At 47.1% G+C, this 26782-nt stretch overlaps 1 protein-coding gene across 3 annotated transcripts in view; it reads right to left on the bottom strand.

Moving 5' to 3' along the window:
• Positions 1–4248: 4248 nt before the first annotated feature.
• SLC9A8 (solute carrier family 9 member A8) overlaps positions 4249–26782 on the bottom strand; it is a 65948-nt gene continuing 43414 nt past the window's right edge. For 2 of the 3 annotated variants that reach the window (XM_036418221.2, XM_036418222.2), the window contains 8 exons: positions 25471–25609; positions 23720–23825; positions 17016–17132; positions 13476–13558; positions 10594–10705; positions 9742–9962; positions 7052–7198; positions 4249–6082 (listed from right to left, as the gene is read on the bottom strand). In XM_036418221.2, coding sequence (XP_036274114.1) covers positions 5975–6082; positions 7052–7198; positions 9742–9962; positions 10594–10705; positions 13476–13558; positions 17016–17132; positions 23720–23825; positions 25471–25609 — 1033 coding nt within the window. In that variant the 3' untranslated portion in view covers positions 4249–5974. The remainder of the gene's footprint in view (positions 6083–7051; positions 7199–9741; positions 9963–10593; positions 10706–13475; positions 13559–17015; positions 17133–23719; positions 23826–25470; positions 25610–26782) is intronic. The other variant, XM_045574184.1, reaches the window with a different exon arrangement.

Raw genomic sequence — 26782 nt, 5'->3', positions numbered from 1 at the left:
TTTGTAGGTGTCTCCTAAGGCATGAGTAGTTAAGAGGCCTGGCCAGGGTGGCTCAGCTGATCGGAGCATCATCCTGTACATCACATGTGTCAAACACAAGGCCCGCGGGCCAAATTCGTCCCTCCAGGCCTTGCAATGTGGCCCGCACTGCGATGTCATCACTGCACTCCGCTGCGTTTCCATCACAATGACAGTTTATGACTGTTCAGTAAACCATTCGGCCCGCAATTTAGGCTGGATTTTAGATTTTGGCCCCTTCTCTGATTGAGTTCAACACCCCTACTGTACATCAAAAGGCTGCAGGTTTAATCCCCAGTCAGGGCACATACCCAGGTTTTGGGTTCATTCCCTGATATGGGTGCATATGGGAGAACCAATCGATGCTTCTCTCTCACATCAATGTTTCTATCTCCCTCTCCCTTCCTCTTCCTCTAAAACCTATATATATAAAAGCCCGAGTGACCGATTGACTGGTCAACCGGTTGCTATTATGTCACTGACAACTAGGGGACAGGATTGGGCTCCCTCCTGTCTGGATCAAGCCTGTGGGGATAAGGCCAAAAGTGGCTGACATTCCCCGAGGGGTCCCAGATTGTGAGAGAGCGCAAGCCAGGCTGAGGTACTCCACCGGCTGCACAAATTCATGCACCAGGTCTGTAGTAATAATAATAAATAAATAAAAGTGCTGGCTGATTTGGTTCAGTGGATAGAGTGTTGTCCCACAGACTTAAGTGTCCTGGATTCGATTCCAGTCAAGGGCATGTACCTTGGTTGCAGGCTCGATCCCTACCCTGGTCAGGGCGCTTATTGGAGGTGACCAATCAATGTGTCTCTCTCACATCCATGCTTCTCTCGCTTTGTCTCCCCCTTCCTTCCACTCTCTAAGAATCAAAGGAAAAATATCCTAGGGTGAGAATTAGCAACAATGAAAAATAAAGAGAAAAAGAATTTCTCTAGGGTAGGTAAACTTGTTTTGTAAATAATCAGATAGTGAATATTTTCAGCTTTGTGAGCTAAGAGGTAAAAAAAGAGTATGCACTTATATAATCAGAGAAAATAAGTTTTAAAAAATTCAAAACTTTATTTATGGACATTGAAATTTGAATTTCATATGAATTTCATGTCATGAAATGTTATCTTTTTTTGAAAAAAATTTTCAAACCATTTGAAACTGCTGCGTCAAAGCACGGGACACATCCAGGCTTTTGACAGGTGTCTCCATGTCGCCCTCCAAGGTGACTGAACCGGCTGGCCCTCCCACCAGCGAGGAGTTCGCTTTGCCACAATGTAAACCAACCACATTTTGTGCCCCCCCCCTTTTTTTTGTAAGCAAACCCCTTCCCTCCCCACCCCCCGCCATTTGCATCAGGGCATCATCTGAAAACTGCCTGGTGCAGAGGGCCTCTGGTCCTTTCTGTCCGCAGGACCAGGCTGATGCTAACGTCCCCAGGTCCCCCATCACCGACCCATCTTCCTCTCCACAACCTGAAGCCCATCAAGAAGAGCAGCAAATCATTTCTCAGGAACCAGGACCTAACAAATGCCCCTCACAGCTTACGTGGGGGACAGCAAAAGAATAAGCCTGACCTTCCAAGTGGTCCATAAAATAAATAACATCCTTCATTTTGACAGAGAAAATTGCTTTAAAAACATTACAAGATTCTGCCCTGGCTGAGTGGCTCAGTTGGTCGGAGCATTGTCCCAATACCCAAGAGTTTCGGATTTGATCCCTGGTCAGGGCACATACCAGGTTGATCCCTGGTCAGGAGTCAACCAATGAATACATGAACGGGTGGAACAACAGATCAATCTTTCTCTCAAAATAAAACCAAAACCCCACATGCTTCTGATTCACCTTGAGGACAAATCGAGCTTTGCAGGAGCTGTATTTGGAGAAAACGTTAAAGCCTTTGATAAACCAGAAACCTCAGCTGACTAGCAAGTAAGGAGACTTCCCTGGCTGGTGTGCCCCGTTCCTTAGAGCAGGGCTGGGACTGTGGGAAGTGAGCACCAGGAATATGCTAACAGGCTCTTCCATGTGGCTGAAGGCCCGCAGGTGACCTGCAGATCCCCATCATCCCCGCCCCCGCCCCCGAGCACTCAGCTCTCTCTCACCCCGACTTCAGGCAGGTCACGCAGAGCAGCCTGGGAGGACACCAATTCCCGTTAAGAAACGCTAAGGTTTTTTGTTTGTTTTCTTTCCATCTGGGATAATGCTGGCTCGGGTGGGAAAGGATGAAAAACAGGATGGGCCAGTGAGATAACCGGATCAGAGGAAATTAGAAAGTCTTCCTTCTTTTGACATATGGTCAGTGAAGTCCCTGAATATCCAACTCCAGCCCTAGCCAGTGATGCTCCGTTGGTTGGAGTGTTGTCCCCTGCACCAAAGGTCTTGGGTTTAATTCTCCCTCTCCCTCTCACTTCCTCTTTCTCTAGGATTAAGGAAAAACATATATTTGGGTGAGGATTAAAAAAAACAACAACTTAACTCCATTTGTGTGAGAAATGGCAGGAGCCTAAATGGAAGGGGGAGTGGCTACTTTTCCCCTTTAGGCTTAACTCTGACTGTGGTGTTTTCATTGAAAACATATGGCCTGGGGCCTCGGGAACTGGGCTCCTGGTTGAACAACTTCTTAATGATTCTGGCTGCTATATAAGGGACATTTCAGATTTGATTTTCTACTTAACCAGCAGGAGGAACAGATGCCTGCATTCTAGAGGGAATGGGGGAAGGATCTCTTTTTTATTTTTTCAGTTAAAGTTCTAGTCAATGGCAGAACATTGCTGCTGAGAGATTCCTTCTTGAATCAGGGACCAGTTCTAAGACCAGACCCACCCACTGAGGACTTTGCCAAATGTGTGGGCACCTCTGGAATATGGAACTGAGACCTTATAGGCCGAGTCTTGCTGGTGGCATACCTGATGTGGTTTTAAGGAGAGGAGGATTCCCACTCACCAATCTTTCTGCATTCCACTCACACAAAGGAATCTGCAGGCAAATCACGGCCTGTCTGGGCTGACTTGGGGGAGTCGGGCTGCCAACATTCTGGGCCAGCCTTACCCCTTGGCCTACAACAACCGGGGGTTGGTCAACATTCCCACTGTGAAAAGAGGTGGCTGGCCTGGGGGTTGGAGGTCTCAGTTTTGCCTCTAGGCTGAGGGTCTGAGCATCAGACTATGGAACTGAGCCACCTTCTGCCTGGCTCTGGCCCAGGCCAGCCCAAGCTTGATCTCTGGAGACCTAGGAAAAGCCAGCTCCTTTCCCCAGCTCCACAAGGCAGGCACATCTTCTGAATTTTCTGGCTAAACGGCCAGCTTCCCCAAAGGCACTCACTGACTTCACAGCCTTCAGCTCACTCTAAAGTTTACCTTCTCTACGTCCTATATATAGCTCTCCTGCCCATGGCCTAGACCTAAAAGAAAATAAATATGCAAGAAGTCAAAGTTATGCTGGATTTTTTAAATCGAGGCATTTATTACACCAAATAATGTAATTATTAAATATGCTAAAGGTAGACAGAAGCAACTTTTTTATTCTCAGGCAAAGACATTAGAAAACCCACCAGAAAAATGCCTCTCTATGGGCGTTTGCCTGTTCCAAAGATGACCAGCCAGCCAGCCAGACTGCTGAGGAACAGAGGCCACAGGAGATCCAGACCAGTGCTGGGTCCTGCCAGGAAAGGGGCCCCATACCCACAGCCAAGCCTTGGGGACCTTCCCCCAAGTACATCTCTACCAGTGCCATCTTCAGGTCTCAGCTAAAAGTGGGTTGCCAGGCAGGACCGGTGGCAAGAAGCAGTCTGAATCGAAAAGAACCTGTTTTCATTGCTTACTCTATAAAAAAATTTTTATGTTCCTGGCAAGATATTGAGTTTGCAATGCAACTTCCACCTCTGAGAAAAGACCCTGAGTTTTAGGGCAGGAAGTAAATTACTTGTGAGTTGGGAAATGAGAGAACAATATGATCTCTGCCTATTACTCCTCCAGTGGGGGTATCAGGTGGAGTAAAAGAATCCTGTTTGGCCGAAACCCATTTGGCTCAGTGGATAGAGCATCGGTCTGCGGACTGAAAGGTCCCAGGTTCGATTCCGGTCAAGGGCATGTACATTGGTTGTGGGCACATCCCCAGTTGGGGGAGGGAGGGTGCAGGAGGCAGCTGGTCGATGATTCTCATCGACGTTTCTAACTTTCTATCCTTCTCCCTTCTCTCTAAAAAATCAATAAAATATATTTTAAAAAAAAAGAATCCTGTTTGGCTCAAATTATTGGGTTAAAGGGGGAAATTACAAAAAGAAAAATATTTTAGCTCTATAAAGTACAAATTTACTTTTCATGCATAAAAAGAGGCTGCGTGCTTCCTGCCTGACTGGCCTTACAATTTACACTCCTGGGGAAAGGAAAGGCATTAGGGGAAAGGGCCTGGCCTTGTGGGCTGGACCTGAGTCCTGAGGGGTCCCAAGGTCAGTCCTTCCTGACAGACAGAGTCATGCTGCCAGAGGCAGAAGAGATGAACACATATTTGCTGCCAGCCAGGGCCCATGCTGGCCCACTGGGTCCCCACAGAGAACCAAGCACATGCACATGATGCATTAAATCACCCGGAGGGGGCTAAGTCCCAGCTCCAGCTGGGGCCCTGAGCCACACGTGGGAATGCCAAAACAGCCCCTATATGGGCAAACGCAAGCAGGTACGAGGCTTGTTGAATTAGGGCAGGTGAGGCATGGATGTGAGAGTTATTAATTCCATATCATCTGGACATGATTGGCAGCTCCTTGCCTCCAGAGGCCCGGGGCCAGGCCCATGCAGTCAGGGCGGGGTGTGTATGAGTGTCAGCACTCTGTAACAGAATGGGAGGAACAGGGCCTGCCTGGGGTCCAGTGGCTGCTGGGGACCGGATGCATGTGAATGCAGGCCACTGGGGAGGGGGTGGCAGGCCCTGGCCCGTCTCCATGCTTGGGCGAACTGGAGGACAAGTGGGACCCCAAAAAGTAGAGACTTGGGAAGAGGAAATGCTGATTAGCTGTGAAGGTGGCAGCAAGTAATCGGTGGGCAGAACCCATGGAGCCCAAGAAAAGGGGCCTCTGGACACACAAGGACACTGAGTAGGGAATCAAGGTGAGGGAGGTGACTGCTAGGTTCTCATCATTTGTTCAAGTGCATGAATTTAAATTCAGAAGTTGCTGGCCTGCCTAAGCACTGTACTGCTAGATTTGTCCTGTAGAGGGCGCTCTGACACCAGAAAATAGGCTCACTCATCCCAAAACCAGGGATGCAGCTTCCAAAGGGGCTCCACAGAAGCCTGTGCCTACGTGCTGGTTACCAGTGTAAACATTCACAGTATTTCCAGAGAAGGCAGTGGCTGCCTGTCACCCAGGGAGACAGCCTTCGAGGTGCCAATCAGAGGTAAAGAAGAAAAAGGTCAGTTTTTCTTTCTCAGGGTGTGCAAGCAACATCACAAAGGGGAGTGTGAGGTTTTCAAGGTTTCTGGGCCTGCTACGTAGGTCAGAACTGCTGATGCTGAGGCCCAAGGCACCTTGATGATGATAAGGAAACTGGCAGCTGGCTCCTCGCCCTGCCCGCCCCTAGGGTCATGATGATGGCGTTAGCTGGGAATGGCTAGCCAGCGTTCCCCCGAGGACACCCAGTCACAGCAGCTTCCACAGCAGGATTCCTCCTCCCAGGCACCTGGGCCGGCCAGATGACTGTGTGCCTTGGCTGCAGAAGCAAAGGAAACATTTACCTGCACAGGTTTCCGTCTAATCTGCAGGCTGGGAGTGAGGCTGTGAGCAGAGGGCTGGCTGGGTGGGGAGTGGGAGAGGACTTGTTTCAGAAGCCAGCTGGCCTGGCTGGTCCGGGAAAGAAGGCAGCACCTTGGCTCCACCCTCTTTCATCTTCCTGACGAGCCCGCCAAATGCGCGCACCTCAGGGGCCCTTGCTGGGTGTCCATCCGGAGACGTGGGGAGGCCCTGCTCGGTCACAGCAGCTCCTGCTCCTCGTCCTCAGAGCCAGAGGGGCCCTGGCGCACCTCCTCGTACCACTTGTTGGTGAGGGTTTTCATCTGGATGCGCCCGTGGTGGAGGTCCTGAGGTGGAATACAAGCAACCTGGTGGGTCAGGGCCAAGGAGAGGAGAGGAGCAGCTTTGTACCTCGTGTGTGTGTGTGTGTGTGTGTGTGTGTGTGTGTGTGTGTGTGTGAGAGAGAGAGAGAGAGAGAGAGAGAGAGAGAGAGAGAGTGAGGGAGCGAGGGAGGAGGGGATAGGAGGCAGGGTGCAGAGCCATAAGCAATTTCAGAGTGTTAAGTAAGTGAACTGAGCTTCTTTGTGGGGGTGGAGATAACAGGAGGTGTCACTCAGAACCAGGAGGAGTAGGAGGCAGATGGCATGATGTTAAAAACAGTGGCTCTGGAATCAGACACACTCGGGCTCTGCTCCAGCTTTGCCTTGCACTGGCTGCGCGACCTCAGGGGGCTACCTTACCTCTCTGGGCCTCAGCTCCCCGGAGAGGTAAGGTAGGACACCAGCTGCCTCTGCTGCACGGGTTGTTGGAAGAATGAACCGAAGCAATCGTGAACACCATTTGGTGTGGCGCCTGGCTGGCTGTAAGAGCTTACGTATAGCACCGTGACTGTCAGGAGGGAAATGGGGCTCAGAGACAAAGGGGGGCTACAGCCAGGAGAACCACACCCCAAAGGGGCTGGATGACTGGTTCAGCAAAGTAGGTTCAAGCTGGTCCCCATTAGACTGCCTGTCACCCAGAGACTGGCAGTGCTGAAAGGATGGAACAAGAGCCTGCGGCCCTGGCATGTCTGAAATTCCTCAGCTCAGATTCAGTAGCTGATCAATGTCCTGAGTCCTATCATCCAGGAAAAGCAAACTGTGTTAGCAAGTCTATTATTAAACCAGCACTAAATCCGGTAGCAAAGGAAAAACAGCAGATGGGATCCTGGGAAGGAGAGCCAAGTGGGAGGAGGCGGCCTGGCTGCCTCTCCCCAACACAGCATGTGGGCCTTCCCTGCCCCCACTCCCGGCCTCTGAGGGAGGCAGGTTTCCCACCTCCTGGGTCAGCCGCCGTGTGAAGAATGGGTTCAGGTACTTGACATCCAACCACAGGAAGCCTTTGAGGTCCTGCCGCCTGATGTAGTGGGCTTCATACTCCTCCTCGGTGAGCTCCGACAAGTGCTCCGACTCCACTGTGTTGCCCTGAGGGGGAAGGAAGGCAGCTGAGGGTCAGTAATGGGCTGACATCTTCCTGGAAGCCCCCACAGCACCCAGCCTACCTAGCACCCCTTCACCCCTGCCACCAGGATCCCCAACCCTCACTGCACTTCCTAGTCAATCAGTGTGTCTGTGGGTAGCAAAGGGCTTCCTGGGAGCCTGTAGGGAGGTAGGGAGGTTTGTAAAAACATGATGGATACCCAGGAACAAATCAGAATTGTGAATAAATCAGAAGTTCTGGGCTGGGGCTGGGCTTGGTTTGTAAGCTTCTGGATTTTAATGTGCAGATCAGTGCCAGAGAGGGAAGGGGAGAGTAGTGGGAGGACAGGAGACATACAGACACAATCCCAGCGGGAACCAGAGAGGAATGAAGAGAATGACTACACATGGCGCAGAGCAGGTCTGAAAGGCAAGTAGGTCTCAGGTTCACTGATCTACTCAGCCCTGCTCCGGCCTCTGCAGAGCCCACCATACGGGTTGTGAACAGTGTTTGCTACTTTCCAGCCACAGACAGCTAACTGGGCTTCCACTGGGGAGCCCTGGCGTCTGGGGCAGGTGTAAAGGGCTTGAGAATCCACAGAATGCTGGGCCCACTTGCAGGGCTGATTTAGGAGGTCTGGGATGGGGCCCAAGAATCTGTATTCCTAACAAGTCTCCAGTGATGCTGCTGGTCCAGGAGCCCCACCTTGGGGACCATTGGTGGAGACTGGCAGTTAAGAGTGCAGGCTCTGGAGTCTGTGTGATTTGGCCTCTGTGTGCCTCAGTGCTCTCATCTGCAAAATGGGCATGATGAGATCCTCTACTTCCTGCTGGCATGGGTGACCTGAGACAGTTAAGGAGCCTCATGCACAGTGCCAGTGCCACAGGACATCCCTTGAACAGTATGTGCTTCCTCTGAGCAAACATCCTGCTTCCACTATACCCAGGGTGGTAGATTCACCAAGTGTGGCTGCAGGATCAGCACCCGGCAACCCGTTAGAAATGCAAATTCTTTCTAGCCCACCCAGACCTGTTGGACCCTGGAGCCCTTCACCAATTCTGACCCCACTGAAAGGTCTCAGAACCTACACTAAAACTTTTATTAAAAACAAAGTTTGGCCCTGGCCGGATGGCTCAGTTGGTTGGAGCATCGTCCAATATACCAAAAAAAGGTTGCGGGTTTGATCCCAGGTTAAGTATGGGAGGCAACTGATTGATGCTTCTCTTTCACATCGATGACTCTCTCTCTGTCCTCTCCTCTCCTCTCCTCCCCCCACCACTTCCTCCCACCTCCCTCTCTTCCTTCCTCCCTAAAATCAATAAACATATCCTTGGGTGAGGATTAAAAAACAACAACAGCCAGAACCGGTTTGGCTCAGTGGATGGAACGTCGCGGTCTGCAGACTGAGGGGTCCCAGGTTCGATTCCGGTCGAGGGCATGTATTATACATTGGTTGCGGGCACATCCCCGGCAGGGGGTGTGCAGGAGGCAGCTGGTCGATGTTTCTCTCTCATCGATGTTTCTAGCTCTCTATCCCTCTTCCTTCCTCTCTATGGAAAATCAAGAAAATATATTTAAAACAAAACAAAACAACAACAACAAAACAAACAACAAAGTTGGCGAGTGGGGGTGGGGGAGAAAGACCGCTGAGAGGAGGAAGGTTGAGCAGCCCAACATGAGGTCACCTGAAAGTTCCTTTCCAGCAGCAGAGACTAGAGACCAAGATCTGCCCAGATCTGGACTTTCAGAGGGAGAAGTGGGCATATCCCCTTTCTCTATCTCCTGGTTGAGGATCGCTGTGCCATCCAAGACTAACTCAAGTGACTGATGGCCTCCAATAAGGCAACTGGAAAAAGATGCATTTCTGGAAATTCATTTGGAGGAATGGTGGGTGCACAGAGGTGGGAGGAGAGACTAGGGCGGCCTTTGCTCCTGTCAGAGTCTGGCTCAGCACAGGGGCCAGAGGGGGGACACAGGGTGGGAAGACATGGCCACAGCTGACTTGGGAGGGGTGGCCCACAGGCAGGAGCAGCTGCCAGGCAGGAGGGTGGCTTGGAGGAACAGAGGTGGACAGTGGTATGGGGACCTCAGGTTCACTGCAGCTGGGCCCTGGGCACCTCAGCCCCAATCAGGCCCTTGTCTGGCCTCAGTGGAGGACACCTCTCTCATGGCCCTCAAAGCCGCTGTAAGCACCTTCCTCACTCAGGCCCAACAGGAGGCATTCAGTAGACATTGGGGAATGATAGGATTTTGAAACCTTTCAGGCCTGGGCGGCTGCTGGCAGGGGAGGCGTGTTGCTGGGAGAGGCTGATACAGGTCCACCCCCCTGACCTTCACGGCTGCACCAGGCCACGAGGCTGGCAGATAAACTACCACAAAGAGCCACGCTTCAGAACCTCAGTTCACCCCCTTGTCAGGTTGGGCAACTGCATGTGCATGGGGGGGGTGTGTGTAGGGGCTGAGCATCCTCAAATTGTTCCCATTTCCCCATTTCCCAGCAGTCATTGGGGACAACCCTCTGCCTGCTCTGGGCCCACCACGCACTAACCATCTTCTCTGTCTTGCTGAGGTTGACATCCTTCTTGCTCCGGCGGCGCGCCTTGGCGTCCTCGATGTCCATGAGGCGGATGAGGGGCATGGTGCTGCCGCCCAGCAGCAGGATGGTGAAGAGCACGATGATGATGGTGGTGGTGCCGATGAGCTGCCGCTTCTCCATGGGCTCCAGGTCCAGGTGCAGGCTCAGGGCGTAGGGGATGGCACCCCGCAAGCCTAGGGCGACAGTGAAAGGAGTAAGAGGACGGATGGAAGGAGGAGAGGCAGCGGCACCCTGAGCCCGTTCTCAGAGGACCTAGGACGGCCCAGGGTCATGGGCCGTCAAACATCCTAACAGAAGCCCTGGAGAGCAACAACTCATCCTGTGAGGCGCTGGGGTGTGAGAAAGCAGGCCACAGAGAAGGGGCCCACTGCACCAGGGGCCTGAGCAGATCAAATGAGGTGCCCTGTCCAGGCTGTGAAGCAACGTGTGTGTGTGTTTGTGTGTGTGTCAAGCCCAACACCTCCCTGAGTATGAGCCAGGCATGTGCTAAGTGCTCTGCCTGCATGATCTCATTTGCTGTTCCCAGGAAACCCTGTAAAGCAGGTCCTATTATTCTACAGATGAGGAACCGAGACAGAGAGCAGTGTCCTCCCAGGGCCACACAGCTTGGCAGGCAACAGCACGTGCAATTTGTCCGGCGCCTCCCAAGTGGCTCCCGGCAGCACTGACAGCCGGGAACCTATATTCCTTTTAGCTCGTGAAACACACTTGTTTTCAAAGGGCTCTAGCCCGTGAGCCCTCTGCCTGGTGTGTGCCTTTGTAAGAGGTATCTTCCCTCCACTGTTCATTCCAGATTAGACTTACCACTAAACCACATGATGAACATCATCTTCGGGGTGATTTTATGATCACGGAAGAAATTCAGAAGGTAGGAAAGAGGGAAAATGTTCACTGCTCTGCCAAACAGTACAAGCACCTGTTAACAGCAACAAACCAAGTCTTAGATGGAAAGCTCTGGTTCTTTAAGCTGAAGCTTGCTGAGGCTGACACAGGCCTCGCAGCACACCCACTCTAAACAGGCATCCCCTCCCTTATGAAGGGCGCGAGTAACAGTGCTAGTCAGAAACCCGGCTGGGGTTGCCTGGTTTGTGTGTCTGGGAAAGGATAATGCTTTTTACATCACATCTCAGTCATCAGAAAGAGAGGACAACAGCGATGGCTTTAGTAATGACAGCAGAACAGGACCGAATGCCAAGAGGCCATGCGGAAGTACCCAGAAATTATTTAATTTAAGGGCAATCTAACTCCTCCAAAGGTGCTGCACCATGGGACAGGGCTGTGCTAATCACTCCCAGTGGGCTAGCTCTGGAGGCGCGAACAGGTGTTCCTGCCTCTCCCATGGGGACCCTGCTCCTCGGGGGAAGGAGAGAAGACTGAGAAGGGCCAACCTATACGCAAACATTATTCCCTGAGCAAAAGGAGCACACAGGCAGGTTTTAAAAGATCACACAACCCAGCTACGGCCATGGCTTTGGGTTCCTAATCATTTCCAAAGGCATGTTGGTCTTAACAAAATACAGCTTTATGTGGTTCAAATCTTATCTAAGTGGATACTTAGAGCTACTTATTAATTAACTCAATTTTTTAATCTTGAAAAGGATAATATACACACGTACATCCTGTAGGCTCTAAGTTTATCCTTTTAACCAGCATGGATTGAGTGTGCTTTAGAGTGTGCATGCCTTAAATGGTCAAGTTAATAATGGCTCCCAATCATCTAACATTTATATGTCAGACAATGTGCTAAGCATTTTATATGCATTGTATCTTGTTAAATTTAGATCCCTGCAATGGTCTTATAAAGTAGGTATTTCTGTCTCCATTTTGGAGACAAAGGGACAGAGACAAAGAGAGGTTAAGTAACTGGCCCAAGCTGATCCCGGCAGGAAGTGGTGGAGCCAAGTCTCAAATCTGGTTCTGTCCCCCAAACCCATGCCTTTGGCCACTGAGCCAGTGTAAAGTAACCCATTCGAAAAGCATAGGCTGCCCCGAGGAGGGGCAGGGCCAGCCTAGGTGCTCAGAGAAAACCAAGTCACCACCCCAGGGCATCTTCTCCTTCTCCTTTTCCTCCCAGCCCATGGCTGACACAGTCACTCCCTGTTTCACCCGCTGCAATCCAACCTCCCCATCTGATACTTGCATTTCAGGTTTCACCAAAGGTGGCTCCGTTTACCAGAGACCACACTAAAGACTATTATATTTTCTGAAAAGACTTGCTTCTGTCCTCTTGTCCTGAAACTGGAGTTTGGAGGACAGATAACAATACAAAAGCCACACGCTCTTGCCGATGGAGGTGGAAGCATCCAGGTTTTAAGGAGAAACATCTTTTTCTTAGGGCTCCTTATCTTTTCCGAGTCTCACTTTCCCCACAGGCCAAACAGGTAGACCTCTCTGGTTTGCACATGGTAGATGACTGTGCAAAATAAAAACTTAGACTCTCAATAGCTATGCTTTATTAAGTGGAGCTGGTAATAATAGTTAACTGAAGATGAATTACTGTATAATAATTCAAATGTAACAAGGCATACTTCTTAAGTACCTTAAAGTAACATAGGATCTAAAGGGACAACAAAGATCAAATTAGGGATTGGAGTCTGAATCGGCTGGAGGGCCTCCGGGAGATGAGCTCACTCTGAGGGAAGAGACACAGAGAGGAAGACAGGCAAGCAACCTGGGGAGCCCAGGCCAAATGCCCAAACTGTTAGCAGTCATGTCACTTTGATCAGATGCCTGAGAGAGCTGGGCCTTTCTTTTATTTTCTAAATGTTTTTACTGATTTTAGAAAGAGAAAGAAAGGGAGAGGGAGATGAGAGAGAACATCAATCGGCTGCTTCCTACATTCTCCCTACTGGGGATCGAGCCTCCGATAGGGGCATGTGCCCTGACCAGGAGTCAAACCAATGACTTCTTGGTGTATGGGATGATGCTCAACCAACTAGGCCATACTGGCCAGAGCTGGACCTTTCTTTTAAATGCTAAACTTTTATTTTTTCCCACAAGGACTTGGTTCTTCTACAAATGATTAATCTTCTACTTTCCTTTTTTAGAGATGTATTTTAATGTGTCTCCTGCTGCCATGCCCAGTCCAACTATAACAGTTTTCCAAACCTTCTTGTTAGGAAGAATCACCTGGGATGAGTACCCTGGAGGAAACGCCAGGGGAACTAGGGGCCTAGTAATCTTTACACAATGCAAAAGGTCAAGCTTATGAAAGGACATCTGAAGAGAACTACAGTAAGAAATACATGCATTATAAATTATCCAGAAAGCATAGAAAAGAAAAAAAATCATCCTCAGTTCTACACACACTGGGAACATTTGGTGAAATTTTCTTTTTCTATGCATAATGTTTTTACATAGTTATGCTCAATTACATATTCAATGTTAAAATTTGCTTTTACCTCGGAACATAAAAACACATACGATGTGCCTTTAAAAGAAGACCATGTCATTTAAGGCCATTTAAAATTTAAAAAGAAGTAAAAATCCTTTTCCGGGATATGCATTCACTTAATTCCACACCTTTATTGTATGTTTGTGATTTTGTAACAACAAAAAAACTTCAACATAAGAATGTCTATGTAGCTGTTGACTTTGAACAGTTAACAGTTACATAAATGAATCCAGAACATGTGGTCACTGAGCTATGAATAAGTAATTAAATAAAAAACAAGGAAAATACTTACTATGCACCAGACGACAAAGGAAATTTCAAACTTGTGAGGGAAACTAAAAATGGACAGGCCAAGAAATGCAAACACACATGTTTCTGAAACAAACCAAAGAATGGATTATTTAGCCCAGACTATTTTTTCCAATACAGTACTAAATTGTTAAGCAAGCAAACATTCACAAGTCAGTCAGAAACACTGCATATTTTCTGAAACATCTGCAACCAATCCCTGGTGAAACTAGTACTGTGATTATCTCATTTTTCTCTATCATACAAGCAACATGTGCTTGCTATTCTGAATCTCCTAATTTAATGAGGCAACTGTCACATACTCGTGTAAATAAGTACTCAGTCTCTTTGCTGAGCACTGTGATTAGCAAGGATCCCGACGGCTGGCAAAGTGACACAATTCATCGCAGACACCACCTGACCAGTGTGAAAGGGCCCTTTGTTATCGTCCTTGCCAGAGCGGACAAAGCCAAGTGACTGACCTCATGTATTGATATTTAATACCACCCCAGGTTTAGGAGACAGCTCACAGCCTGCAGCATTTGCAGGAAGGAGTACATTTCCAGCTCTGGGCTCCACCCCACAAGAGTCCGACATTCATGCTCATTGTACAAGCCGTTGCTATGTATCCCAAAGATACATTTCCACCACCAGGCTCCTTGCTTTATTTTTTAATATATATATTTTTATTGATTTCAGAGAGGAAGTGAGAGAGAGAAATGTCAATGATGAGATAGAATCATTGATTAGCCAATGATTGCATGGCCTCTTGCATGCCCCCCACTGAGGATCGAGCCTGCAACCCGGGCATGTGCCCTAGACTGGAATCAAACCCAAATCAAACCAGGAACCCTTCCATCCACAGGCTAATGCTCTATCCATTGAACCAAACCAGCTAGGGCTAGGCTCCCTGCTTTTATTGAGATGCCCCAGAACAGCCTCATAACCAGGGAGAAAAGACTGTATTGCAAAACAGTTGAGTATTATAATATAGCAAGGCTGTTTTAAAACACTTTGCCCACACTGTTTTCCTTCAAATGTGTATCCTTTTAAAATAAGTCACAAGCTGGACAGTAGATTCATTCCTCTCCTCCTTGAATTTTTCCTTGAGCCATTAATATTTTTTGTGATCTTTCCAAATTCTCATTTAGGTACTTTTGATGTCTACATTATGCTTTTCTCTGGCAGCATAAATTCTACTGTACAGGATTGGGCAAAAGTACATTTACAGTTGTGAGTAACATGAGACACAGAATTTATTTTTGTATTATATTAACTAGAGGCCCAGTGCATAAAATTCGTGCATGAGGGAGGGGGAGGGGGTATCCCTCAGCCCAGCCTACACCCTCTCCAATCTGGGACCCCTTGAGGGATGTCCAACTGCCTGGTGGGACTGGAACTAAATGGGCAGTTGGATATCCCTCTCACAATCCAGGACTGCTGGCTCCCAACCACTCACCTGCCTCTGCCTGATTACCCCTAATCGCTTCTGCCTGCCAGCCTGATCATCCCCTTACCAATCCACTGCCAACCAGATCAATGCCTAGCTGTTCCCCAGCCGGCCCGATTGCTCCTAAATGCCCTCCCCTGTCAGTCTGGCTGCCCCTAACTTCCCTCCCCTGCAGGCCTGCTTTCCCCCCAACTGTCCTCCCCTGCAGGCCTGCCCCCCATCACCCAACTGTTCTCCTTTGCAGGTCTGCCTCCCCCAACTGTCCTCTCCTGCAGTCCTGTTCCCTCCCAACTGCCCTTTCCTGATGACCTGGTCACCCCCAACTGCCCTCCCCTACAGACCTGGGTCCTCCCCCCCCAACTGCCCTCCCTTGCTGGCCTGGTCTCCCCCAACTGCCCTCCTCTGCTAATGTGGTCACCTCCAACTGTCCACAACTGCCCTCCCCTGCCAGCAATCTTGTGGTGGCCATCTTGTGTCCACATAGGGGCAGCCATCTTTGACCATATGGGGCAGCCATATTGTGTCTTGGAGTGATGGTCAATTTGCATATTACTCTTTTATTAGATAGGATTACTAGAGGCCCAGAGCACGAAATTTGTGCATGGGTAGGGTCTCTAGGCCTGGCCAGTAATCAGGGCTGATCTGTGGGGAGACTGGTGGGACAATTGGGCGAACCCTGCTGACACTCACCTTGGCTGGCCTGGGGCCTTGTGAGCTGGGGCAGCTTCTGTGTTGAGCATCTGCCCTCTTGTGGTCAGTGCACATCATAGCAACCAGTTGTTCCACTGGTTGTTCTGCCATTCAGTCAATTTGCATATTAGGCTTTTATTATATAGGATTGTATTATTTTCCATAAGAACAACTGTAAACCTACTTTTGTCTAATCCTGTATCGGTATGTCATGGCTAATTTAATGAATCCATTGTCAATGCTTATTGACTATTTCTATTTCTTATATTACAAACTACAATAAGCATCCCTGTGCACAGGCAAAATCCTGGTAGGATTGTGGGTCCAAGAGCTAATGCCTTTTAAACTCAGACATACTGCAAATGACTCCAAAGAAATGGCATCAGTACACATGCACATCAACAGCCTGTCTTATATATACCTGTGCCAGAGTGGGTATTATCAAATTTAACATTAACTTATCTGATGGGTTCAAAACAGAATTTGATGGATTTGTTTTCCACTCCTTTAATGGTGAGTCAGGGTCCAAGTCTTTAGCCATGACTTTCTGAGAGCGGTGCTATGGAAAAAATACCTGCTGAGCCAGAAGAGACAGACCTGGCTTCAGAGTCACTTCTGAACCATGCAACTGTGGACAAGTCATTTGACACCTGAGCCTCCTTATCCATGGACTGAAGTCTAAACAGCCTGTCCCTGCCTCCTATCTAGCATGTGACAGTGTGGAACTCACACTTCAACATGAGACAAATCCCATTGAAATGCCAGGGGAGATGCTGATGGTGACAGCTAGGACACAGCCACTTGGGCACCAGTGCAAAGCGACAGTGTGAGAGTGGTTCCTTCATGGGCCAGGCATAAACTAAGAAGGGGGTACATGGGGGAACCAGTCATCCTGGTGTACCCCAGCCCAACAATGATACCTCCCTTAATTAGGTCTTTCAAGATGCTCCTATGGACAAGTTTGGGAAATGCTGTTACTACATTCTTCTCTCAGAAGTTCACAATGCACGCTGCTTAAAAGTCCTGCAGTTCAGAAACTTAAACTTTATCCCAGGATTTCCCACACTCTTTATTCACTTAACCCTCACCAATATCTGTTCCAAGGAAAACATTTTTGGAAATGTGACTTTAATATATTAATATGCATGAGACTCAAATGTTCATAATTAGTAGCTTTCATTATTTTTGGTTTTAAAATTGTAGGCAGCAAATATTCCATTTATTAAGTATTAGGTTTACTTTATGGAATTTGAAAGCCAGAGTAACAAACAAAAGACAAGGGAGTTCAAGTCTGGCTCTGAGGATCCTGCTGCCTCTTCTGCCAGGGAACAACTGGACTCCTCAAACGGGGTAAGAAGAACCAGCAGCTCAGGGAAGGCCCACGCCAGACCCCCGAGAACTCACCGCACAGGAAGGCCACGGTCCGGAGGGTCTGCTGCATGAGGATCTGGGTGACCGGGGACAGGTTATGGTGCGTGTAGTGGGACATCACGATGCCTGAGAACAGGATGGCCATGATGCCTGGAGAGGGACAGTGGGGCACCCAGACATGAGCAGAGCAGAAAAGCACCTACCATATGATCCACAAACATGTCACACTTCCCACAAGCCCCTGGAGCCTATCGTGTCAGCTGTTTTAAGAAAAAGGAGCCTGGCCAGCGAGGCTCAGTGGTTGAGCATCGACCTATGAACCAGGAGGTCAGGGCACATGCCCAGGTTGTGGGCTTGATCCCCAGTGTGGGGCGTGCAGGAGGCAGCTGATCAGTGATTCTCTCTCATCATTGATGTTTCTTTCTCTCTCTCCCTTTCCTTTCCTCTCTAAAACCAATAAAAACATACTCTTAAAAAAAAGAAAAAGAAAAAAAAAAAAAAAGGAAATAATACCTGAGGCCTACCAGAGACTGCAAAGAAATGCTAAGGGGCCCTTCTCTCTGATAGCTTCTTTCGGCTGGCTGATCTTAAGCCAAATTCCCACACCCTCATCCAAGCCTTAGTTTTCTCATCTGTATAATGTAACTAAGAGTACCCACTCTTGAAATGTATTATTTTCCATATGAACAACTGTAAATCTACTTTTGCCCAACCCTGTATTGGTATGTCATGGCTAATTTAACGAATCTTTTGTCGATGCTTATTAACTGTTTCTGTTTCTAATCTTCATTACCCTGTTAGGAGGGTAATGAAGAATAGCCATGCAAAGTGCCCATCACAGGATAGGTGTGTGCTGTCACTGTATCCACAGATAGGAGGAAGACGAGCCTCTCAGAGAGCATAAGAATCTGGGTAGCCCTAGTCAATTTGGCTCAGAGGCAGAGCATCAGCCTGAGGACTAGAGTCTTGGGTTCCATTCTGGTCAAGGGCATGTACTTTGGTTGCAGGCTCAATCCTGAACCTGGTTGAGGCATGTATAGAAGGCAACCAATCGATGTGTATCCCTCACACTGATGTTTTTCTCTCTGTTTCTCTCCCTCCCTTCTACTCTCTCTAAAAATCAATGGAAAAATATCCTTGGATGAGGATTAACAAACAACAACAAAAAAGAATCGGGGTAGATTTTTATTTACTTTTTTATACTTTCCCTAAAATCACCATGAAATACTCTTTTTATATAGAAAGAGAGATATTACACATAATGTCTTTTCTTTACAACACTTCACGAGAGTCTACAACTTTTGTTGTTTACTGAGGATTAGAGTCTCACCATTTGGTCACTGCCCATAATCACTCCTGCACCACTTTACGAGGGTTTCCTCTCAGAGTGTCCGGGTCTAGGTTCTCTAGTTCATGAAATACAGTTATTAAATAAGCCAAAATATATAAACTGCAAGTCAGACTTTATAAGCAAAATATTAACTCCTTCTGCCACTTTGTAGAAACAGGGATTACTGGTGAACATCCTATATAACAAAAGCCTAATATGCTAAGTGTCCAGTTGTCAGTTCAACCAATCAAGGTATAATATGCTAATAATATATTAAGGTCTCTCAACCGTTCACTATGACATGCACTGACCAGGGGGCAGATGGTTGAACAGTTGACCAGCTGCTATGACGTGCACTGACCATCAGGGGGCAGAAGCTCCAACTGATAGGTTAGCTTGCTGCTGGGATCTGGCCCATTGGGACTGAGTGAGATGCGCCAGTCCCTCCTGGATTGTGCACTGGTGGGGTCCCTCGACCTAGCCTGCTCCTTTCCTCTTAGCAAATAGCAAATTCTTTGCTCTTTCATCTTCCTGTACAAATGATGGGGAACTTTCCAGCAATGCTGCCTATGGGGCTAAATGGGGACTTTCCAGCAATGCTGCCTATAAGCTGCACCAGACAAGATTTGGGAGAAGGGAAGGAGTGGACCATAGACTTCTGTGCTTGCTATTGCAGACCACTGAGAAGACTGCAGCTCAAGAGTCATTCTGAATGATTAATGTGGAGATAAAAAGAACAGAGGACAACAGCCTAGGTGGAGTGGCTCAGTGGTTGAGCATTACCCTATGAACCAGGAGGTCATGGTTTGATTCCCAGACAGGGCACATGCCCAGGGTTGTGGGCTTGATCCCAGTGTGGGGTATGCAGGAGGCAGCCAATAAATGATTCTCTCTCATCATTGATATTTCTCTCTCTCTCTCCTCTTCTCCCTTCCTCTCTGAAATCAATAAAAATATTTAAAACAAAACAAAAAACAACACAGAAAACTTGGAGGTTCTCTCAGTATATTCCTGCAGATGATCACCTGGAGAGCTGACCCTGCCTGCCCTTGCAATAGAGCTATCAGAAGGCAAAGCAAAGGGAGAGGGCAGAAGAGAGCCCAGAACCTGTGTTTGGAACTTGGTAGAGATCAAGGAGGAGAACAGGGTATGACACAGTTCTGTTTTTATGGAACGGGCTTTAGCACTGCAGGCCAACACAGAAAGGTGCTGGCTTCTGGGCTTTCAAAGGACCTTGTTTCACCAGCTTATTTAAGGATGTTTTTATTGATTTCAGAGAGGGAGGGAGAGGGAGAGAGAGAGAGAAATATCAATGATGAGAGAGACTCATTGACTGGCTGCCTCCTGTAGACCCCACACTAGGGATCAAGCCCACCATTGGGGCATGAGCTCTGATAAAAAATTGTCCCATGACCTCTTGATTCATAGTTCGAGGCTCAACAACTGAGCCACGCAGGCCGGGCTACAACGTACTTCCTGAAGCTGAGCCAAACCATAATCAGTTTTGTTAATTACCCAATAATAAACATATTTCACTATAAGACATGCAGGCTCAGAGGTATAGAGCAAAAAGAGTCTCCACAGCACCTTTCCAGAGGTTAACTACCATTAACCATTTGATATGCAGATTTCCAGTTCTCCCACTAAGCCATTAGGAAGCTTATCTTTAAAAAGTAATAAACAGCTGAAACCGGTTTGGCTCAGTGGATAGAGCTTCAGCCTGCAGACTGAAAGGTCCTAGGTTCGATTCCGGTCAAGGGCAGGTACCTTGGTTGCGGGTACATCCCCAATAGGGGGTGTGCAGGAGGCAGCTGATCGATGTTTCTCTCTCATCGATGTTTCTAACTCTTTATCCCTCTCTCTTCCTCTCTGTAAAAAAATCAATAAAATATATTTTAATAAAAAGTAATAAACAGGATGCTGTTAGATATATGTCATGTATTGCTAGCACAATGGATTTTCTTCAAAAGCCTCCAACATTTGCCTTTGCACGATCAGCAGAGTCCCAGGCCTATAGAACCTGCGGGATGGGCTCCTGGCCCCTCCATCTCAGCTGTGTAGTCTTCCTGCTCTTCTGGAGCATGCCTTGCTCCTTCTCCCCTACCTGGGACCCTTAGCACCTACTGTTCCCAGTGCCGCACACCCTTCCCTGAACCCTCTCAGGGCTGGCTCCATCTCACACACAGGTGTTAGCTCTGGGGTGTGTGTGTGTGTGTGTGTGTTATGCCATAATGCTTCTGCCCCCCTGCCACTGTCTATCACATTATTCTGATTTCTTCATATCATTTCTCACTGCCTGAGATTATGCTATGTGCTTATTCATTTGCCTATTGTCTTTCTTCTACAGGTAGGACTTTGATCTTGTCTTGTTCTATAGCCCCGATAAAAGGGCAGTTCTCGGCACAGGGTGCGTATTTAATATTCACTGAATGGATGAATGAGCAGTTTTTTAACTTTCTTAAAAGTTAACAATATTTCTTGGAGTGGCAGTACAAATAGATAAATTCATTTTTTAAGTGTCTGAATGGTACGCCATAGTGACAATGGACCCAGACTCACTTAATTGTTCCCGTTACTGATGAACATTTAGCTACTTCCAGTTTTCCTCTCACAGGCAGTGCTGCAAAGGAATTCCTTGGCTATACGCCTGTGCATGTGAGTGCTGTACAGTACATTCCCTCTTTGGCCAACGTGTGTCCAGCATTTAACGGGAAGTGCTAAGTCCTTATCAATTTTGTAAACTCATCCTTCAACCCTGAAAGTTCCAACCTTGTGACTTACCTCAACAAAATGTGGCTCTGCCCCAATCCCCCCCCCCCAAACCCAAAGTTGGCTCAGGGCCAAGGATGGGGGCTATTCATCTTTGGCTCTTTAGGGCCAGAGGGCAAAGCAACCCTCAAAACTGGCTTGAGTGAGAAACAGAAATAGTTAGGTATAGATAGAATAGACCAAAGATTCTGAGAATAGCCAATGTTTCCGAGTAATAATTAGGGAGACTGTTTAATTTACTGTTGAAACCAGGATACTTCCTAGTAATAACACACACTGATGCCTCTGTCAGGACTCTAACTGGCATCGTTCCCTTTAATTCTCACCTCAAGCTTGAGGGTGGCACTTTTACTGCATGAGAAAGTGAATGCTCAGAGAAGTTAAGTCTGCTGACTGAGGTTACATAGCTAATGATGAGAGGCAGAGCTGGGATTCAAACCCAGGTTAGTCCGGTATCCTTAACCACTGTGTTCCAAACACACGGTATGAGTAAATGATTTGTAGGAAGAGAATGTCCTGCTTGGTGGTCACGGGAACCGCTCACTATCAGTCCTGTGTGATGGTCAGGGAAAGCAGAGTACAAAAGGGAAGGAGGAGAGAGCAAAAATATCACCTTTCCCATTTATGCTCTTACAGTGGGATGTGGAGGGTGCTCACAACACACCAGGACATCTGTCCTCCCTCTCTCTGAAACCCTGTGATAGAGAGCCCCAAGGCCCAGAGGTAGACCATGTGTTCTTGGCTGGCATGTGCTGTCTTTGGCCCCACTCGTGTGAACAACAAAAATCCCCAAGGAAACGAGAACCTACAAACAGAAAACACTGCCTCTCTGAAGAAAAGAAAAATACTCCCTTGTTTTAATAACAAATTCCAAATGGATGTATGAAATATATCTGCCATCAGGTACTTAGTGTTCATATTGTGGGGAACATTTAGAAAAACAGGTTAAATAGCTAGGCTAGAGCCAAATGTTTCACAGGTAATGTTTATTAAGTGCCAAATTCAAGAAAGGTAAGAGAGGACACTTGATGGCAGATGCCAGGATGAAATTATCCAGGAGAACTGGCTTGGGATAAAAACAAAACAAAACAAAAAACACCAAACCCCTGATGTTTACAAGTTCTCCAAAAAAAAATTACCAGAGTCTTCTCTGCTTCCTCCTTGGCAAGATCTGCTCACAGAGCTCACTGTGAGTCCAGAAAGTGACTGTGGGAAGAATTCTGTTCCACGGAGTCATTAAAAACCACCGGGGCTTCCACGGTGCCCAGGAAGAAATAATTGCTACGCAAATTGCTGTCCTACCATAAACAACTAGAAAACCTGATGAAATACATGAAATAAAACTGTCTTCTGACATGAATTCTGGGCAGGGTAGGACTGTGATTCCTGATAGAAGGGAAACAAACACGGTGGCTCTTCCTACTCTAGGCCCGGCCCAGCCTACTGCCAGCCTTAGTTTTTAGGCTGAGGCTCAGGAAGGGGAACCCCAAACTGAGCTCAGCAGTCTCAGTCTTGCTGAGAAGAGAGGACAGATGAGAATTGGGGGAGGTCAAAGCAGCTAGAATACCAGAAAGGAGAAGCCACACAGGAGAGAGCTTCTGAGAGCTATAATGGAGTCCCCTTGAATCTTGGACTGAACTGATCTGTACATGCAAGCAGTGAGATTCCAGAAGTCTGGGAGAGAATCAACTAAAAAGGAATAGGCTGAGCAGTTCCCCAAGCACACACAAGGCTGGGAATAGAGTGTGTTCCCACAGGCTGGAGTGGAATGACCTCATAATACATGGGACATGATCTAGAGTCCTCAGAAATGCATTAATTTCTAGTGCTACTCTGCACCTGCCCTGACAATTTAAAAGTAAACCTCAAAAGGATTCTGCTGATTGCAGGAAACTTAGATATATGGCAGGTGAAAATCCAAAACTCTATGAAGAATATACAAAAATCTAATTAACAACATAATCAACTTCACAATGACTGGTGTCCAATAAAAAATTAATATGCAAGCAAAGAGCAGCAATATATAACTTACAGAGGAAAATTAATCAACAGAAACCAACCTAGAATTAACAGGAATGGTGGAATTAACAAATAAGCACATTAAAATAGCTGCTATAAATATGTTCCATGAGTTCAAGAATGTAGAGAAATAATGAATGGCATACATGCAAAAACATGTTGCTTAAGAACATTATACTAACTGAAAAAATAAGACACAAAAGCCTGCATACTGTATGACTTCACTTCTATGATATTTTGGAAATGGAAACTATAGTGACAGATTGCAGTTCAACAGGTACCAGGAGCTAGGGATGGGCCGGGAATGACTGTTCTTGGCAGTCGGACCCCATCCTTGGAGGGAAGCCCTCCAGGGCCCTTGCTCTGGGAAAGAGGCAGAATTGGAGGTGATATTTTGATCTTTGCTAAGGGATGGTCGGTAAAGAGAAATGTGACTGTGACAACATAGTCAGGTCTAAATCCAGACGTGTCCCTACGGGACCAGTAGATTCCCTTTGCTGCAAGTTCTTCTGAGTTGTGACTATCTCCTGTGATTGAAAGTGACCCGACTGACATAACCTCTCTCACCAGGCAGGACAACACGCCATCACCTAGCATTTCAATGCTCTCGTTCACTTACCCGAGAGTGAGATTCCTTCCGCAAGCCCATAAGGAAGATATGCAAAAATGATCATCATGCCGAACTCCAAGGAAGGCGTTTTCCTCAAGTCAATATGCTTTAGCACATAAATGAGTGGTCAAGGAAAGAGAATTGAGGGACAGTTGGTGGGAGATCTAGTGAAGTCACAAAACTGCTGCCTTCCAAATATAAATTGAATAATAGATACAACATTTTGCAACATTCTAAGGTAATAACTGAAAACCTGTCATCATGGATATTTTTCTTTGCAGGGATAGTTGTTTTTAAGAAAGGGAATCTGATAAAGTAAGAAATGTAAATTCCTGAGAGAAATGGTAAGAGGGGGTGGGATTAAAACAACCTAAGTTAACTCAGTTAAAAATACTGACTTGGGCCCTGGCCAGTGTGGCTCTGTAGGTTGGGCATCATCCTATGCACTGAAAGGTCATCAGTTTGATTCTCAGTCAGAGCACGGTACCTGGGTTGCGGGCTTGATCCCAGTAGATGTGCAGGAAGCAGCTGATCAATGTCTCACTCTCACACTGATGTTTCTTTCTATCCCCCTCTCTTTCTAAAAATCAATTTAAAATATCTTTTAAGAAATGCTGATCTGGAAGACTGGGAATGTGCCAGCCTGGGGGGGCAAAGCTGGGGCTGCAGAGGGACTGAGGATAGCCCACACTGCCAGGTCCCTTCCGGCTTGTTATTTTCATCTCCTCTTCCTGCATCAGATGAGATGAACTAATAGGGTTTTCCAGAACTTTGGGGTTCAATAGCCCATCAAAGGGCCCTTTTTCCTATTCCTGGAGATTTTCAAACTCATCCGTCACAGGAGAGCCTTTTTCATATTCCAAATATTGTTCATATGCCCTTACTGGAACTCACAGCACCATTCACCTGGCTTCATTACACCAAAGGCTCCCCCGACTCTTTTTAAGAAAAAGATAAATATGGAGGAAAGTACTGAGCTGGATAAAGTTTATTTCCTATTCTGTTTGTTGGTACAATATGAGAAGCTGTCTACCAACTCACTAGAGCCTTGGACTTCTGGACACAGGTGTCGAAGGGAAAATTCAACAGGATGGCAGACAAGCATGCCTGCCACAGGCAGAAGAGGCCTTTCCGGCCATCTATGAGACGCACTGATGGTGGAGGAGGGCCAGGGCACGGCCCTGAGACGCAGGCGTCGGCTAGCACAGAAGTGGTCTGGTGCCTATTCCTGCTAGAACAGGATGGATTTTCTACAGCAATAAAGGTGTCACTGGGCTTCTCAAGCCTCTTTCCTTCTCTGGCTGGAAAAACTTGTGGGTGGTTAAGCAAGAAAATCAGTGCAAATAACTTAGATGAGCTTATTTTGAAAGTCTCTTTTCTGGTCCTTTCAGAAAACACTTCCAGATTTTCTCAATTTGACATTTTCAAAGGAAATTACAATAATTTCCAATTTTTGGAATGTGAAAAGAGAGACAGCAGAAAATGAACTAAGAAGTCTCCCAAATCAGATCTGATATCCAACAGTGTTCATATTTTTTAAGTTTTAAAAAGTGACACCCTAAATTTCACATATTAAATTTAAAAATCCTTGAGTTTAAATGAAAGGGCTGTTCAAACAACAACTAAGCATAAAAATCCTCCATCAAACACAACCTTAGACTAAAATTGGTCCCCTTAAAGAATAGGAGAAGATGGCTAACCATGCATATAATTAGAAATAATCTTCCCAGCCACACATGTTCATCATAGTAAAAGGATATTAATGCAGAGATTAAGCCAGTGAGAGTGCCGAGCGCTGCTGAGCCAAAGAACATTTTGAGGAAGTAGCCAAGGGCTTGTACAAATGTTTGCCACCCACTGACATCTGACATATTTTTTCTTGTTAAACCTTCAGCTGTGCTAGGAAATAGAAGAAAAACAGAAAGAAGTTAAAATGTTATAGACAAAGTTATTAGAAATTAACTTAGAACTAAAAATTTATTCCTTGGTTAATCTGTCATTCATTCGGTCCATCATTTAGTGACTCGCATTTATTTGTTTACCTGCTTTGCTCCAGGTACTGGGCCAGTTTCTGGGGGTTCAAAGGTGAGTACAAAGGCCCTGGCCTTAAGGAGTGCCCCCAGTCTAATGAGGCGGGAAATAATGACCATCTGGGGTAAGGGCAGAGAGCTGTAGAAACACAAAGCAGTGCTTCATAACATATGGGCTGGGTTTAGATTTGGGATGTGGAACAATGAGGGAAAGCACCCCAGGCAGAGGGAACACATGTACAGAGGCAGAGAGCTGAGAATACCAGCCCATTCTGGGGCATTCAATGACAGAGGTTAGTATGGATAAAACACAGAAAAAGGGCGGGGTGTTTGTGCCATGAGCCGGACAGTGGCAAGAGGTAAGGCCAGAGCAGCAGGCAGCACAGGAGCTGTGAAAGGCTTTGATGAACCAGGCGAAGGAGTTGGTATTTCATCCTGAAGTATTCTAGTGTGGGGGGATCCTGTGGTAAAACTGGAAATTAAGGCTGTGGCATGAAGTCAGATCAGAATGGAGCCGCCTAAAGAAGAACCGTCACTGGGTACAAGTGTTGGGTACAGAGAGGATGGATTTAGGAGGAAGAATTGAAAGAATTTTTCTTTCATTGTAAAAGAACAAAGTAAAACTGCCAGAAGCCATTAAATTCAATTGTTGGTTTTCCTCCCAAAGGGAAACCAGTTATGCCACTAAAATGGAGTTATTCTCATTAAATATCCTACACTTGCAGTCTGACCCTACCTTCAGATTGTCTCTTAAATCCATCCACTTCTCTCCCTTTCTGCCCTACTATCTGCTGTCCCATTGCTCTCTCTATACTTCCTTGTCTCCATAGGGACCAACCCATTCTCCAGCCAATGGCCTGAATGATCCCCATAAAATTCACATCTGATCAGGTTATTGGCCTATTCAAAACCCATCAACAGTTTCCTGCTGCTTTGTAGGGGGACGCCTAGTCTTCTTAGCATAACCTTGTTAACAGAGTTGGGGTTCTTGAGTTAGCCAGGATAGAAATCAACAGGAACCCCCCCATACCCTGCACGCCCC

Source organism: Pipistrellus kuhlii, unplaced genomic scaffold (assembly GCF_014108245.1).
Source record: "Pipistrellus kuhlii isolate mPipKuh1 unplaced genomic scaffold, mPipKuh1.p scaffold_m20_p_6, whole genome shotgun sequence".
Lineage (NCBI taxonomy): Eukaryota > Metazoa > Chordata > Mammalia > Chiroptera > Vespertilionidae > Pipistrellus > Pipistrellus kuhlii.
The sequence above is the reverse complement of the archived record's forward strand: the minus strand, read 5'-3'. Positions and strand labels throughout refer to the sequence as shown.